We start from the raw sequence: 18,759 nt of genomic DNA on the forward strand, positions 1-18,759 counted from the left end.
CAAATATACATTTTATTTAGAATAAAAAGCAGAAATCGTGTATCAGATGTACATATGTATGAGAATATAAAATTTATGCAGCTATTTCATGTATTATTTTTATATAATGCACAATTCAATATAAAAAAGATCCAATTGTCTGCCTGGTCTGTCTAGATTGTAAAGCAACGACAGATGTAAGAGGTTCAAGTAGGTTCTTCAGTTCCACTAGCATTATGTTAAATGTAACAATTTCTAAAAAATCCATATTGTTAATATTTCTAGACACTTAATACTTTAAGAAATATTACACTGGACATTTGGGAAGTTGGTTCTGCATAATGGTATGTTTGTTTTGAAGTACATGCCAACATGCAAATACAAATGTACTTACACATGATTGAATGTTGATTGAAAGTAGATGAAGTTTGTATAGCTGAATTGAATTTAATTATCTCTCTTTATATATACTTTATCTGTCTAAAGTCATTGTATCCTACGGATCTACTTGATCTTACGGGATCCGGTTGACTTTTGGAAATAGCTATATAGTTCTCTGGTCCCAATCAGTGAAGAAGACAATAAAAATGTCATCGTTGATTTATGAGATATGATTTATGAGATATGATAACAGAGAACAAACTCTATATATGCGAATGTTGAGCCTGTTTCAATGTGTAGTGCAGTTTGTGACTGTATATAAAGCTGTTCTGAAACCATCATTTTGTGATGGTGGATGAGCAGTGGCTATGCTTTCATGACTGTTCTGCTAGGCGCTGTGCCGTAATTGGACTGGCATATCGATGTGGTGGTATGTGTTTATATATTCTCTCATCTCTATAACAAGTTATCTGCACACTTATATCTTTATCTGATCCTACGCAGGGTTAAGTATAACTGTATTGAATTAAATTATCTCCCTTTATATAAACTTTATCTGTCTAAATGCATTGTATCCTACGGAACTACTTGATCTTACGTGATCAAGTTGACTTTCGGAAATAAATATATATTTATCTGGTCCCAATCAGTGAACAAGACAATCAAACTGACATCGTTGATTTGTGAGATATGATAACAGAGATAACAGAGAACAAACTCTATAAATGCGAATATTGAGCCTGTTTCAGTGTGTAGTGCAGTTTGTGACTGTATATAAAGCTGTTCTGTTCTGCTAGGCGCTGTGCCGTTATTGGACTGGTATATCGATGTGGTGGAATGTGTGTATATATTCTCTCATTTCTATATATATTATATATATATATATATATATTATTATATATATATGTGGGTTTGATATGCGTTGTGGGCCCATTATCAACTCTTGAGCTTCACATATATATACAATTTTCTGTTTGTGTCACAGACCAAATACTTTCAAATGTTGCCGTATGTTACATTCAGTTAAATATACACATGGGTTTACTTTTAACCTCTGTGACACTCAAGTTGCGCTGGCAATGGCATGTTCGTCTCCGATGCCAAGAGAGTACCTCAATTGGTGATTACCACGGATAATGAATGCAGGTTGACGTCTTTTTTTTACAGCGCCACAACATACACCTCAACAAAACAGCCCAGGACTCGTGTGCTCACAATAAAAATATGATTTTCGTTGCAAGCCATTATGTCACGTGTAGCACAAAAGCTCAGTTGAATACCTGTACATTGAAAAAAAGATGTTTAACAAAACAAATGCTTGGATTTGAACCCACAACTGTATAGTTGATAGACCAGCGCGCTACCACTACATTACAATATATCGCTGTAAGAAGTATGGCCAGGTATTATTTTTTTAATTCGCTTTGCTTAACCGAAGATAAATTATTTATCACCAAATAAAGGTAATGAAACCTTCGACAGAGTAAACAACAACACTAAAGAAGGATAAAGGCCTTCGTATTGTTTCAAGATCGTTGTATACAAATCAATAAAAATAATATCTGGTATTTCTGTGAGTTTAATTTTTCTTCTTGACATGGTCTCCGGACATGCAATCTTGAAAGCTCACAACCTGCGGAATAAACTATTATATCGATTATTTCCAAGTTAATTCAAACAAAACAAACACCTTTTCGCTAACAACCAATCAATGGATGCGAAAACATGGCTTAATAAAAGCATTGCTTCTGGGTGGGTGGGTAGGATACGATGTGTTCACTACAATGCAAAGTCCTAGAGTGGCGATTCTACCCGCCTTTCAATAATGTATCCATATCACGACCGGCGAGCACGAAATATTCTTGCTAACTATGTTACACCTCACTTAACCGGACAACTGCAATAAATACATTTACAACACTATCCATGCACATTGACTAACCTTCTCTGAAGTGCACTGATCCATGTTATATTTGCAAGGGTTCCAAAATAAATAAAATTCAACAGTAAACTATTTTTATGTGTAATGGCTGTTGATACTAAAAGTCCTATTACAATTACTGATATACATGTGACAAAGGTCTAATGTAGGGCAGACCCAAATTAAATATGTTCACGTATGTAAAATTTATATATATAAAATACTTATTGGGCACAGGTCATAGGTAACAGGTCACAAGTCACAGGTCACAGGCCACAGGCCCAATTACAAACTGGGTCAGACCCAAATATGAGGGATATTCAGATCCGGCTTTGTCTGCATGAAAAGGTATATACATATATACTATACATATATTGTGAATTATACCGTACCGGCATTTGTTAATTTACAAATTGTGGGCATTCATCCTCTTATATGGATTGAATGACTAAAGTAAAGTTGACGCACCTGTGCTATTATACAGTTAAACAATCTATATGTTCAAAGGAAGAAATTCCATTATAATAAGTTGCAGAAAATCCAAAACTACCACTGCATTTCTGAATTGCTGATTTTTATAGCTTTAAATCAAGGGAGGTAATAAGAGCACATGCTATATTGATATAAAAGTTCTGTTGCACTTTACCGCTCATTGTATTAACAAAATTAAATCTAAACGTGTTTTACTTCGAACACCAACACGAACAGTACCCCGAATTAAGATTGATATATCGTGTGTACTGACCTTATCAGTATGAAATCGACAGGGTAATAAATTCAAACAATAATGTTCTGATATATCTTAATCAAAAAAATCAGTTTGATTATAATATGAACAGTATGCACAGCAAAATAGGAATTACTTTCGCGATCAGATAAAACAGCAAACTGAATGATCAGATGTTATTGAAGGAGAACTTGAAGAAGACTATATAAACACGATGGCATAAATATGACAAATATAGACGAGTATATTACAATCTATTGATTTATTTAATTTTATTGCAAAATATAATTTATGTTCAAAATTTGCCCAATTAATTATAATGTAATAATTCATTAAGCGATTTTATCTGATGTAAAGAAACAAAAATATTTATAAAATCTGTTTCATATTTTTTAATTATTTATTGGTTAAATCCAGTTGAATTGCAAAAAATGAATTCATTTCGTGCATTTATAGAGGTAGGCAATTTACAACATGCAAAATAAATAAATAAACGAATAAATATAACTACCATATTGTATCATTTGGGTATATTTGTGAACCCCTTATGTGTTTTGTTTTAACTAGTTTTATAAATTTGTACCGGTAATTATGGCGGCTAAACCGGATAAGGTGTCCTAGAGTACCGCCTCGATAAACGTCGGACTTGTTTTTTTTTCTTAATTGGCCATATATACACAAACGCCAATTGATTACAATTGATCAATAAATAAAAACCATCCTATCTGATTATAATATTATGTTAGATGAAGCTTATTTCATTTAGTTTACATAATATGTTTACAACAAGTTCAGAAACTTTACATTGCATATGTTTAGTGAATTAAGTTACGTAATGCAGGGGTAGAAATAAATCTTTCACATTAGTTTCACATCAAATAAGATATACCCAGTGCATTTTCAGCGTGATGTTCGATATAAATCATTATTGGATCAAATGATATAAGTTCAGTCTCGTGTATGTGTTCATGGTTTGTCAAATATTATCACGATTTACATAAGATCTGTAAACATAAAATGAGAAAATTATTGATGAATGTATTACATTCAGTAAAAGAAGATACATTTCTTAATTGTTAAAATTCTCGACACACGTACCTCATTCTATTGACATATTATTTGACGTATTATTTTACAAAAGGATAGGTGAAAATTCACCATTGCGTTAACTGAAGCCTCTTTCGGAAACCTGCGACAATTGACAGTGTTGCTTTAAATTCAAGAAGGTTTAATTTAGACGGAAATTTCGACATTCTCAATAGCAGGACAAAGAAAAATGAGAGTGTGTTTTTATATGAACAGGAACGGTAAGTTAATTATGTCTATGTCTCTTGTGATGTACCTTTTTGAAAGAGAGTCAGATATTTATATTTGTCTACCTGATTTTATGAATTTTGAAAAGGTTTTATTCATCAGAACACAAACAAATCTTACATTAAACGTTTCATAATGCTTCATATGCTTTGTATAAATATAGACGAGTATACTACATATTTTTGTGTAAAAATTATTCAGTTCTTGACCATGAAGTGTTTAGTCATTCTAGGATGAAACGTTTTTAAAGATAAGTTTCTTTTTTGATACTCATATGACAATAATGCTATTCAAAGATAATAGAATTTTAGTCAATATACTTGAGAAGTACGAAGTCCGCTTTTAAATGATTTCGTAATGTTAAAAATAAGGACTTAAGAACAAGAAAAAAATAAAGATAAAGGATTAGGAATTAAAAGCAATTCAAGCATTGAAACTGATCTTAAGTTACGTTATTATCTAACGACATACAATTAACTAAGTTTATATAACTTAAACACAAAAACATGCATGATAGCAAGTCTGTTTTCAGATTGTTGGAAAGCATTATACTCTACATACGTCATATTAATATTTTGATTATACGGTCATTTCCATTGAAATGTTTGTATACTAGTTTTGACACTCAATAAACTGCGAAAAAGGGATGAATTCTAGACTATTTTATTTTCTTAAAAAAGTAATTATCTTCCATTTTAAAACAATGTGATGAAATAAAAGCAACAGCACTTTTTTAACACATGACTTTGTTTGAGGAGGGGGTGGGGCATCTAAAAAGAAAAGAAGAACAATGTACATATATTAAGATATGTTCATGTAAGTACCTGTCTGAGAAGACATATGCTAGATAGGAATAATAACGAAAGTTATGTAAAGTTCTTCTCTGAAGAGCATTTATTTCTATATTTTTATTGTTAAGGTTTAGGTAGGACTTGTTTATTTTTTTATAAATACCAATTATACAGTTCCATCTGCCAATACACAATTTTGTATCAATCACGATATTAATGCATGTACTTTTCATTTTTTTAAATATTTCAGTGAATATAGTACTCTTGGTTGTATTAGTGCTGATGTTCCTTATAATATCTCGCGAATATGTTGGGAGAAGTATCAAGAAAATATTGAGCAAAGCGGTATAACATTTGTTTTGTGTTTGAACTGATGAAATTGTCAAAAATTCAAAAGTATTTCAGAAACTAATAAATATTTATCGTTTTATTATTATTATTATTTATTATAAACAGTATTCCTTCTAATAATCCACTAAAGATGTTTGGACGTTTCATCTTTCAGTAGCATATTATATGTAAACACGTTTAACACTATAGCAAACATTATATCAGATAATATATTTATTCACATGTTTTCAGGTAAATAACGACACCTTAGCAGCACCCTCACTAGCATCGTATCTAAGCAGACAGAAATATTTAGTTCTTTATTACAATCCCTCAACCTTTGTAAGTACAAATCTCAAATATGCTATGCCATGTAATTTTGAGAAATGTGAATGGAATAACTGTGAACTAACGTTCGATAAAAATGATGCCAGGGGAAGTGACGCTGTAATTTTTGATGGAATGTATATTCCGAAGAAACTAAATTTTACAAGACCAAACGGACAAGTTTGGATATTTGCTGCCCACGAATCTCCACAAATGTATCACATCGGAAAAAACTGGTGGTATAAAAATAATTACGCCTTCAATTGGACAATGACTTATGATAAAGATAATACAGACATTTACTTTCCATATGGAGAAATAAGAAAAAGTAAGGTGCATGTTCATCGATATTTCGAGACAGTGGCTAGGAACAAGAATAGTACGCGGCCCCTGATGATAGCGTCACACTGCACAACAAACGCTAAACGACAGCAATATGTCAAAGAACTTAATAAACATATCAATTTAACCATATTAGGTCGCTGTGGCAGGTTATGGAATTGTGGTAAACGTTTCCGTCATGATGAATTTTGTTTTCGAATTTTGAACAGAACATATTTATTCTATCTCGCATTTGAGAACGCTTTCTGTCACAACTATTTTACAGAAAAGTTTTTTGAAAATTTTAATTATGACACAATCATGATAACACGTGGTGGCCTTCCTGGAGATGCAAAACGACTTTTTCCTGAAGGTTCCTATATTTCTACGGATGACTTCAAGACCGCCAAAGACCTTGCTATGTACTTGAGAAGTCTTACAGTCGCCGACATAGTGAAACTGTTACAAAGGAAGAACCAGTTTTATTCCACTGGATATAAACCTGTTTACCAAAGAGCATTTTGTGACATCTGCTACAGAATGAATTTTCAAAAGAAATTTGAAAAAACTATTCAAGATATGAAGAAATGGGCCTTTGATTCGAAACCGTGTCTTCACCCTAAAGAAGTGAAAGACATTAGTTAGATATTAGTCATTAAGCTTAATAATGAAACTATATATCATCTGAAATGCATAGAAGATGATTGGTTGTCCATGTATTTACTTCTACTTTAAATGTGTTCCCTTCGAACATTCTGTTTTTTGGAGATAAAATGAGTTTAATAGTGTTAAAACGATAACCATTGATAAGGCGGTTCATTTGCGGATGTATGTGTATGTGTGTGTCGGTGTGTGCGTTGGTGCGTGCGTGCGTTCGTGTGTGCATACGTGTGTGTGTGTTTGTTCAAGAAGCATTCAATGGACCAGTACGAGGCAATCGACCAACCGCCTACCGCCCGAGGACTTACACACGGGTCCACATATGTTTTTCTTCGATTTAGCTTCGATGCTAATATTTCTGTTGTTCCTTCAACAATTTGGAAGTTCTCATTTTCATAGGTCATACAGGAGTTCATACACACCATATACGAAATTTATTACTATCACGTGATGAGAAGTGTAAAATTTAACCTAATGAGTGATAGAGTAACGTTTACGGTTATCTGATTTGTAAATATTTTCTCAAACAAGCGGCTATTTTGAATCACGACTGTCAGATAAAAGTTTTTTTTTTATTTTCCTAAAAGGACCATTTAACGTAATGAAAAGCATTAAATTGCGTCGGGAGAAGGTGCAGTAGGTTTTGTTTAAGCAAAAACGTACAAAGGTTACGATTCAAATGTAGACTATTGTACATTTCACCACTTTGTTTATTTCTTGGACCTTCAAGGCAAAAAAATAAAGTGCATATGCAAGTGCTCTGAGAGTAGCTGTATTTTTAATTAAAAACAAAATCAGCAGATCTAAAGGGTGTTTTTGTAAACGTTATTAAGGATAAGCACAAAGGTGTTTGTGATTATTGTTGTTGTTGTTGTTTAATTTAGATGTTGTTTTGATATTTTGTATTCATTTTTTTTTGCTGCAATAACAAAACGATTCGTCCCCATTACGGCTCGCCCTAGTATTCAATTAGTTTTAGCTTATTAAGTATAATATATTTTATTTGTTAAGAAATGTCTTTGTTTTGGGTACATCTTGGAGAAGAAAATTAAAAATATGAACACACAATTCAGCTTTAATCATTCTGTATGGTAAATTTTGCTTTTTATTTTTATTCCCTGGTTAAAGTATACGATTCATCCCCATTTTGATAGGTTTAAAAACATTTAATAACTTAATACAATTTATTAATGAATTTTAAATTTTGAAAAGTCAGAAACTTTGTATGCATTAAACAAATTTCTATTTTGAGTTTGTTTTTCTATATAAGTGGAATTATAAGTAGCTTCTTTTCCTTCATAGCAAGATTTAAAAAAAAAAATAAAGCATAATCTAAGTATCAAGGTGAAGCTGTGACAGCCACACATAAGGTCAAATGATAATATCCACATTTATGTTTCATCATAAGCATTTTAATTATCGATATGATTTAAAATTATCAAATTATCACCATCATTGGACAGTAGTTTTAATGCATAATGCGTCATGTGCGAAATAATTACCACGCACCTTTATTTGCTGCTTTAAATGGCATAATAGCGCATATGAAAATGCTGAAGTATTTTTCGAATTTACAGTTGTTTATTAATTAAAATGTTTTCTTTTCATTTTAGTTTGTCAGAATATCTTCTGTTAACATACTTGTACTTGTGATTCATGGAGACATTTTAAAAGGCTAATGGCCATAGATTAAATATTCTCCAAAATATTTTTAAAATGTTACGCGAACCAGGCATTATATATTATCGTTATTCGGGTTAATTTAATGTCATGTAAATACTAAAGATATAGTTGATAATGACACCATGCTTTCATCAGGAATTAGTAAAATGATAAAAAGCCCCCAAAAAACCCCCCAAAACAGCAAAGATAAAGTTGAAAATAAAGAGCATTTAAAGCACCAGATCAATACTGAGCGATGGTGAAATATGCTTTGACAACCGAGATCCTTCGTCCCCTTCGAGAAAGGTGTGTATTAACAAATTTGGTATAAAATAAAGACATGCGAGTCAAATACATATTCTAGTCTCTACTGGTGTTGTTGATATGGGTTGTTCTGTGAAATATTCCTTTTTTACATCAGTTCAACGAATTTAAGAAATTTTATAGTCGAACTTTGTTGGACCGAGCTCGAAGGTTCTCAAAAAATATTTTGGGCGATCCGTTATAATGGCGGCCATTTTAAATGAAATATTTATCTTTAAAGTAAAGTATATGACTTGTAGAACCACACAAAATTTTATATTTTATAGTTAGATGATTTGGAAAACAAATAATTATATTCAGTGTTTGTTCACGCTTAAAACATACATTTTCATATTTAAAGCAAAATTGAAGGCAACTAGCCTATCACTTCATTATATCTTTCGTACCGTATGCATGTGAAAGTACACATGGAAAAGGATGTGACAGGCCAGCATATTGTCTGTTCGAAAAAAATGAATCGTTTTTTTCACATAATTTGTCAAGCAAACAAGTGTAATTATTATAGCAATTTTGATGTCAGGGTCATAACTGCTACCTGTTTGAGCTAAAATAGATAAATACAGAATCCCTAAAGAAAGACCAACACGGCAAAATTGAAAATGTTGCAGGCTCGGTTTGATTGAGCCTGTTCATGGACGGTACTGGAAAGTGCAAGTTACCGTCCACGCCCCCTAGCACCGGCTTAAGCAGAATTCAACATTTAAACATGAAGTAGTAAAATTTTGAATTTAGAAACATCCGCAGATGTGTTCATGCGTCGGTTATCATGGAACCTTCAATGTGACACTTCTGTGCCATTCCATGAAAAGCGGCGTATGGTCCCCAAGTGATAAAAAGCGTGTGCCCTAAACGAGAAAACAATGGGCAGGACCAAATAAAATGGAATTTTGAAAGGGGATCAGAGGTTATGAAGCCTGCGTATCACAGATAAGACGTCAAAAGACAAATTTAAAAAGCAGGCAACATATCCTAAGGGTGATTCAACTTTATTCAAGTAGGAATATTGGAACCACCCAACTAGAAAATGCCAAAAAGTTGAAACTAAAAATACCACAAGCATAACAATAATGTCGTGCTGAACGATCTACAGGGATCGGAAATATAACATCATTGATTAAATATACGGGGAGACTTTTTAAAGCCGCCACATGGCACAAATAACACGGATGTGATCATAAAATAGATAAATACAGAATCCCTAAAGAAAGACCATCACGGCAAAATTGAAAATGTTGCAGGCTCGGTTTGATTGAGCCTGTTCATGGACGGTACTGGAAGACTCAGATGCATGGACTCATTTAAACATATCTAGTTGCTTCTGACAATAAATTGTCAGGGATAGAAATTGGTAACATTTCTGATGCATAAATGCAACTAACTCCTCACCCACAAGGATATATCATGATCTTTCATTAACAGAACGTGTGCAACAGGTCCCAATACAGTTTAACTTGCACGCATCATATACAGTGTGTTAATTAGTTATTTTTCTTCTTAATATCATAGGGTGCAAGTCCTCAAATAGATGGTTTTTATGGTAAATCAAAAATTGCAACAGTGAACAAAAATGCAGAGATAGTAACATAAGTAAAAGTCATTTTAGAGAATAAAATTGCAATAACATTGTCTGAAGTGCATGCAACTGTATTTTAAGTGTGGTATACAATTCAAGGGGAGCACACAGTCAATGATGTCTGAGGGTGATCTTCTACAATATTAAAATTGATGGAGGCAGTGAATATATATTTCTATATTTATATGATAAGATGTGATTATCGAAAATATGAATTAAATCATACAGATCATACCTTATTTGGTTTTCTGCATTTTCCAGGCTCTTTTTTAATTTAAAGCATTGGGAGTACTTACATTTTATCTTGGGTTTATATCTTTAAACTCAAAAAGGGGGTTAAAGACAAATTACTTTATAGTATAAATTTTGAATAATTTAAAAAAGGTAGTACACCCCCCAAAAAGGGAAATGTAAGGAATGTAAAAAATTTAGACAAAAGGGCAGTAATTTTGCCTTAAATTTTCATTTTGAAGGCAAGTTTAAAAAATATTTTTCCCGGGGTGGTTTTTGAGTTTTTTGAAAAATTTTTTTTGAAATAAAAATTGCCATTAAAAGGGGGTTTAATTTTTTAGAAAAAGAAAACCCCTCTAATAAATTTTAATCTATTTTTTATAAAAATGTTTTTCCTTTTAACTCAAGTTAAGAAACAAAAAATACATCAGATTTAAAAAATAAAAAGAGCAAAAAGATTGTTTTCCCAAACAAAATTTGGTTTTAAAAATTTAAAAAAGTGTAACCCTACCCACCCACTTTAAACACTTATTTGATAATTTCTCTATTAAAAAAGCCTTATTCTAAATATCCCAAAAGTTTTCCACAATGAGGAGCTGTTTTCAAAGTTTGTCTTAATTTTCTTAAATGTATATTTGTTTGTCTTGCAAAATATAAAATACTGTTACCGTGTAGTTTTTTTTATTAAACTTTGAACATATCAAGTATCATATTTGCTATTAAATTTGGCATAATTTAGCAAACAAATACCTACAATAAATATATAATTGAAAATTATCCCTTTTTCTTCCATTAGGGATCTGAGAAATTCATACAAAATGTTAAAAAAGAAAAATAAAGAAAGAAAATAAGTTGCCCTTCTAGGGGTTTGAACCCACGCCTCTCAGTTTATATACACTTTACAGTGATTCTTGCCTTTTTGAAAACTCTTCAATGTAGAGATAGTGGATTAGGGGTGTACTACCTTAATATATGAATTGACAATGTATTAAGTAAATTGCTTCTGGAATTGGTGAGAGGAAACCTAAATTATACAAGGGACAGAGTCTGGATAATATTTTACTTATACACATTTTGTTTTGATAAAGATACCATTTGGATATCATGACCTGAAATGTTTGACTATCTCTTGGAATATTTGTCAATTCATTTTTGTCAATGCTATAATTGAAACATGCATCAACAGATTTTCGAGGGTTAAGATAACACAGTCTTTGTAATGATTAATCCGAAGCTGAACATATTACTAGAAGACTAATAAGTGTCACAATAGCAATATGATTTTTGTATTGATATCTTAATGAATAAGCCCTACTTTATTATGTTCATTGTCCTGAACAATTCATCTCATAGTTGCCAATGTGTTTTTTTCTACTGTTGAAATAAACAATCCTTTTTATAAATTGATAATGAATATGCTTATTTGATTTGATCGAAGGCATACATTTTTTTTTTTTTCATTTATGAGTAACGTAACTGACAGCTTTAAGAAATGAATATGTGAATAAGACATAACACTTATTTGTGTTGTTTTTTTCTCTGAAGTAAAACGCAAGCATGATCATGTTATTTATGACAGAGACAATGTGTTCAAGTAAAAAAATTCAATACATTTTTATTGATTTCTTTCCCGCCATATGCCTATCGTTACATTACTAGAATTTACTAAGAACAGCAATTTAAGTGTTGTAGTAACTATATCCAAAATAAATTGGAAATGAGTCAAAGTGAGTGACAAAGATACTTATGTATCTGTTATTAAAGCCAACAGAGAATTGCTTCGACTGAATCATTTTGAGTAAAATCAGTCAGATGTGACTGTTATTAAGGCGAAAACCGAGTCATCCGCATGTCTCCCGGTATGAAAGTACAAACAATACCTTAAACCGCACAGGAATCTTGAACTTGGGAATGCGCACACTCAGTATGGCAAAAACGTAGATTGTGGTGTCGGGAAGGTCGGTCCCGAGATATAACAAACCTCTTTTATATTGAGTATAAAAATGCCAAAACGTGACTTTAAACGATAGCATAATTACCAGGTGAATCAGTATCTTAGACAATTAGATCACGAAATTGATAAAACAGCCGAGGCGGTTCCAAGAAATTATGGTAAATGGATAATTCCTTAAAAATTCATCAAAATGCTCATCAGGAGCTCGAATAGAATTAAATGACACAATTTATAGGGATAAACAAGACTTAATTGAACTTTACTTAAAATACCTGTATTCACCGTCTGTAAATGTTGCCTTTGACGCGGAATGGTACCTACATGTACCTACATGTAAACAATACTTTAGAATCAACAACTACTACTGTTCTGCTAATTGATTCTATCATGCCCCAAGAAGAAAGCCTGTGGTCACGATAATGTGTATTATGGAAGTCTCATCTTAGCATGTGATATTCTCTCTCCTATATTTACCAACATTTTTTTTCATATATGCTGAGATTATCATACATACCAGATGCAATGAAAAAGGGATCAATCATATTAACATTGCATAAAGGAGGTTAAAGTTATTTTGCATGACAACGTTATGTCTTGACATGAGTGTGTGTACCTATTTACTCTAATTATTATAATGTGAAACTAAAAAATGTAAGTGCGACTTTGACGTAGGGACGGGATACTTTGACGCGACACATCGACTTGGTGTGGTAGATATTTTTGCCGATTTATTTCAAAACCCTCCAATGAATGACAAAAGTACAGTCAGGACACAAATGAAATGGGGTTGCACACATTGTGATTTTAAGATGCCTCCCTTCAGGGCATAACAATGTCAAACATTTAATCGACTTACTATGCAAGTGGTCCAAATTTCAAATGGCATACCGTCTGACAAAGCATAGACAAGGCTAATTAGACTTTTTGGGTGATTCAAAGGACATTTTAGAAGAACAAGAAAACATCTTACAAATAACAATATTTCAATGCTTGAAACAGTTTTACTTTCAGCAAAACAATTTTTTTTGATCTTTGACATAAATACCTGGTTCATGCATGTGAAACTCAGTCTTTTAGTGTTTAGTGTATACACACATTTGTATACTTTCATCAGACTTTGATTGCCAAAAAGACCCTATGGACACAACACTATGGTCGAAATTCATAACAAGAGGGCCATGATGGCCCTTTATTGCTCACCTGAGTACAAGGTTGAGCAATATTAGAAATATCAAAAGTAGGTCACCTGAAATATCAAAATTCAATTCAGCGTCAGATATTACACCCGTGGTCCAAAATCATGTCTCTGTCAAAAAGTATTAAAGTAGATCAAATGATATTAATATATATATAATATCTAAAATAGGTCAGATGATATCAAAATTCAATTCAACATTAACAATTGCATCCCTGTTCCAAGTTTAAAGTCTGTACCACAAAAAAAAACAAGAAAGTAGGTCAAATAATTTGGTAACAATTGAGTAACAAATGTGACCACTAGAGTGTTAACAGGGCTTTTTCCATATTTTGGCTTTCTGACCTAGTTTTTGACCCCAATAGAAACGTACCTGAACTCGCATAGAAATCAGCAAAACTAATTTTCAGACCAATTTCCAGAATATTTGGAACCAAACAGTAGCCATTAGACAGTTAACAAGGTTGTTCTTTTTTGAGCTCTTGTGACATAATTTTCTATCCAAAATGACCCATGTTCAAATTCATCCAAGCAATTACAGTCCTACGCATAATCCCATCCAGCCTGCTGAATCTCAGTAAGGGCTTATCAGCTAGTATATCACTATTAAGTGTATATCTCCCATTAACACGTCCACTGAGTTGAGAGTTTTGTCATTATTTATTGCCCCTCTGTATTCTTATCTAATGGTCCCAACTTTGAAGGATCAAATTTCTATAGAAGATACACTCACTTAATTTATGATTGTTTTTTTTTCTCCTTTCTTTTGTAAATAGGTTTGTGGCCCAATTGAATTGTGAAACTTAGCAATTATTTGTAAATATACTTTATAACATACGATAATTTTTAAATTGATAATAAATGTAGTTCAATAGTTAAGTGTCACTGTTACTCATGTTACTGACTGAACCCCCCTCCCGGCCCGCTAAAAAACAAAAACCAAAAACAAAAACTGTTCATAGATGCAACTTTTACTGCAAAGTGCAAGACTTTTAACTAAAATGACCAGGTAAGTTATATTTTTTATTATTAGCTCGACTATACTAAGAATGTGTTGAGTTGTCCTACTCACCTTGGTTTGCAAGTCGATGCCAGCGTCCATACTTTAAATTAATGTTTATGCGCCTATAACTTCTTTATTTCTTAAGGTATCAATTTCAAATATATATTCCTTATCATCATCCACATCATTTGATAAGGTGCAAACCTCTAAAACCAGTATTTCCAGAACTATATCCCATTGAACTTAAAATAATGTTATATTTTACTCTAACATCTTCTTTTCATATTAAAGTATTGACTTTAAACTTCAAACGTGTGTTCCTTATCATCAGCTACATCATATGTGACAATGTTTTTTTTTAACTAACACCAATTTTTCCAGAATTATCCCCTCATGATTTGTTTTCCTCTCTAAAAATGTTACTTTAAACTTTCTTTTTTATTTCTTAAGGTATCAACTTGTAACTTCAAATATATTTCCTTATCATGTGTGACAAGATTCATAACTGTAGCATGAATATTTTCAGGATTATTTCCCCCTATAAACTTTTTTTAAATAAAAATTGATATTTTATAACTTCAAACAATAACATGGCAAGCTTCATAACTCTAGCATCAATATTTTCAGAATCATCTTTATACTTAGAATTTTCCTTATTAAATTCGGACTTCAACAAGAGCTGTCACACAAGTGACGAATGCCCCCGAATAAGTTTCTTAAGCATGCAGGACTGGTAGTATGAAAAGAAAAGAGGATGAAAGTAACTAATTGCTTAATATATTTCTTTGTATTATTGTACCTATAATCTCTTATTGTGATAGCGTATAAGTGTAACCCTGACCTTTGAAGAAGGGACATGGTTCCTGGATACGACAGAATGTTGTCATAAGATAGACATTTGTGCCAAGTTATTTCAAAATCCCTCAATGCATGACAAAGTTACATACTGGACATGATTGTTGTGTAAGTGGGGACACACGAACGGACAGACGGACATGAGCCTTAGCTGTGATACATCGTCCAGATGTGGTAGACATTTGTGCCAAGTTATTATAAATTTTGTCCATGCATGACAAAGTTACAGTCCGGACATGAATGTGTATCTACAAACTCCTCTCGAATGAATGAATACCTTCAAACTATAAGTATGACCTTGGCCTTGAAGGCAGGGATAGGGGTCTTAGTCGCGACATGTCGTCTTGATGTGGAAGATATTTATGCCTAGTTATTTTGTAATCCTTTGATGCATGACAGTCCGGACACGAATGTGTGTAACTATAAACTCTAATTTTGATATAGTTAACTTTAAAATGGTAGTGTGGCCTTGACCTTTGAGGTAGGGGCGTGATAAGTTGATGCAACACATCATCTTGATGTGGAAGACATTTATCCCAAGTTATTCTAAAATTCTTTCATGCATGACAAAGTTACATTCCGGACACAAATGTGTGAACCTATAAACTTTTATTGTGATAAAGTGAAACTTCAAAATGTTAGTATGACCTTGACCTCTGAGGTAGGGGCGTAATTATTGGACGCGACACATCGTCTTGATGTGGTAGACATTAATACCTAGTTATTTAAATATCATTCCATGCATGACAAAGTTATAGTCCAAACAGGAATGAAGTGGGGACGCACAGACAGATAGAGGGACCTTGCGATTTTAATATGCCTCCCTTCGGTTGCATAAAAATGTTTTTTAGCAGGTGCGATTGGATTTATAACTCAAGTTCTATATTTCTAGAATTATCTCCATTTCAATTTTGAATTAGGGATTTATTGAAAATTAATATATTTCTAACAATTATCTTTGTTATTATAAATGACATCAACTCTAGACTTAAGATAATTGTCATTACTCACATCATGCATGACAAGGTTTATAACTTTAGTATCCTTAAGAGATATTTCCTCTTTGAACTTAGAATTTGGTACCTTTTTTATGAAAAAAAAATCACATTCATCTCTTTTCCTACTAGATTGAATGATAAGCTTCAATAATGCATTGAATCCATTATTATTAAATATACTAAACATTATTTTGCTCCTTCTGAAAAAAAAAAAGAATGTAAATCACTGAGGTATGATATGCCTTTAATATGAAAGTAATTTACAGAATTATTTTCATTGTGAGTTGTAAAACCCTTTTTTTATTGTAATCCAATTTTCATTTGTCTTCTATACACTTAAAAGTTAAATCTAAGTTTTTCGTTACATCTAAAATGTTCTCTAGTCTTCCAGCTTAAACTATACATTCTTGAAACATGATAGGATCATAAAACATTCAACTGTGCTGCTATCAGTAATACAGTGACAAGCCGTGTAATTATAATTAAATGCTCATCACTGACCAGAGATAAAATATTTTGGGGAAAACTGGAAATCATGGGCTTATGCGTAGGACTGATTACATAGACAAGCATCTTGACAACGCTTGATGATGATTTAGTAAAAAAGGTGTACTACAAGAGTGTTTACAATATATTTCTATTTATAGTTCCTGTGACCTAGTTTTTCAGCCGATATAACCCATGTTCAAACTCATCCTAGCAAATATCTAGACAAACACCCTGAAAAAGTTTGATGATAATTGAGTTAAAAATATGACCACTAAAGTGTTCTCCAAGTTTCTATATTTTTAGCTCCAGTGATTTACTTTTCATCCGAGATGACCCATATTCGATCTTATTTGAGCAATTATGTTGACAAGCATCCTTTCAAGGTTTGATGATGATTGAGTCATAAGAGTGACCACTAGTGTTCACAAGCAATTGTGGACGTACAACGGACATTCACCGATCCTAAAAGCACACCTTGAACAAGCTTAGGTGAGCTAAAAAATATACATGAAAAAGACAAATCTAGATGCCTGACAGTCCATCTGTAATGTGTGTTCTTATGATACAACGATTTTGTAAATTGAAGAAATGTCTAGGGCTAGGCTAATATTTGAAAAAATCCTACAGCCTATGTTAAATCTTTCGTCTCATTATTGTGAACACATTTGTATTTGTATTTACAAAATATCTTCATAGAAAGTTTTGGAACGGACATTACAAATAGATGTTATTGACCTTGAATGAGTAAGTGTGACCTTGACCTTGGAGGCAGGGGCCTGGTTGTTCCGCATGACACATCGTCTTATTATGATAATAAATATTTGTGCCTATTTATTCCAGATTCCGTTGATAAATGATATATTAATAGATCGGACACAAAAGTGGGCCAAACATACAGACATACTTGCTAAAAGTTACTTATTTCACTTTTCCTTCGATCACAAGGCCTAAAACTAGAACTCCGCGAGTCGGATGTGTCGCTTTGTGAACAGTATTGCTGTCACTTTAAATAAAGGTTATTTATAAACACCACTCTTACAAACTACATGCACTTTGAACTTTAGTGGCATTTGAACTGATTGTAACAATGCTTCATCAGGATTGATGTAGCTTGAAAAGCTTTTATTGTGTAGGAGAATGGCCCGGACTAAAACAAAGTATAATAATTAAAAAAATGGGGCAATAACTCTATTTTCCTATGAAGTTTCACTTCCATAACTTTTATGAAAATTAAAAAAGGGCAATAACTCAAAAAATAAGAAGTGCAGAGTACAGGAACTTCTGCATTGTACTTCTTCTCAATGAGATCTATCATCATATGAAGTTTCCAGTCAATAGCTTTTATTTGTTTATGAGAAATGACCCGGACAAAAATAAAGTATTAAACTTAACAAAGAGCAATAACTAAAAAAAAAAATAAAATTGCAGAGTGTTGATTCTTGTGCAGTGCACTTTATGTCATTGAAGGAAGCATGCACACCAAGTTTGGAGTCAATCCGACTTATAGTAACTGAGATATGCTCCGGGCAAGCTTTAGGGGACGCCACCGCCGACGAAAGTAACCCCATTATGTCGCCCTTTTTCAAGGCGACAGAAAAAGTCACAAAGTAAAAACGAATAAATAGGATCAAAGGAAATTTACTTTTACCAATTGTTTCCTAAGTCATACAAGTTCCTCTTGGATTTTACTGACAGACGGATGGAGCTTATTTCTATATCCCAAA

At 32.5% G+C, this 18,759-nt stretch overlaps 1 protein-coding gene across 1 annotated transcript; it reads left to right on the forward strand.

Moving 5' to 3' along the window:
• The first annotated feature begins 3,836 nt into the window (after nucleotides 1-3,836).
• Nucleotides 3,837-8,413, forward strand: LOC132752261 (glycoprotein 3-alpha-L-fucosyltransferase A-like). The gene is made up of 3 exons (XM_060742579.1): nucleotides 3,837-4,315; nucleotides 5,364-5,458; nucleotides 5,696-8,413. The coding sequence occupies exons 1-3, from the start codon at nucleotides 4,285-4,287 to the stop codon at nucleotides 6,734-6,736; spliced, it is 1,167 nt and encodes a 388-aa protein (XP_060598562.1). The 5' UTR covers nucleotides 3,837-4,284; the 3' UTR covers nucleotides 6,737-8,413.
• The last annotated feature ends 10,346 nt before the right edge of the window (nucleotides 8,414-18,759 follow it).

The sequence above is a fragment of the Ruditapes philippinarum genome, unplaced genomic scaffold (assembly GCF_026571515.1).
Source record: "Ruditapes philippinarum isolate M1 unplaced genomic scaffold, ASM2657151v2 ctg4248_1_1_1_1, whole genome shotgun sequence".
NCBI lineage: Eukaryota > Metazoa > Mollusca > Bivalvia > Venerida > Veneridae > Ruditapes > Ruditapes philippinarum.

Excerpts from the sequence above, each read along its gene's own strand:
- LOC132752261 (XM_060742579.1), top strand. The coding sequence starts at position 4,285 with ATGAGAGTGTGTTTTTATATGAACAGGAACG. Across the intron at positions 4,316-5,363 it reads TTTTTATATGAACAGGAACG|TGAATATAGTACTCTTGGTT; the intron begins GTAAGTTAATTA and ends TAAATATTTCAG. Across the intron at positions 5,459-5,695 it reads AGAAAATATTGAGCAAAGCG|GTAAATAACGACACCTTAGC; the intron begins GTATAACATTTG and ends ACATGTTTTCAG.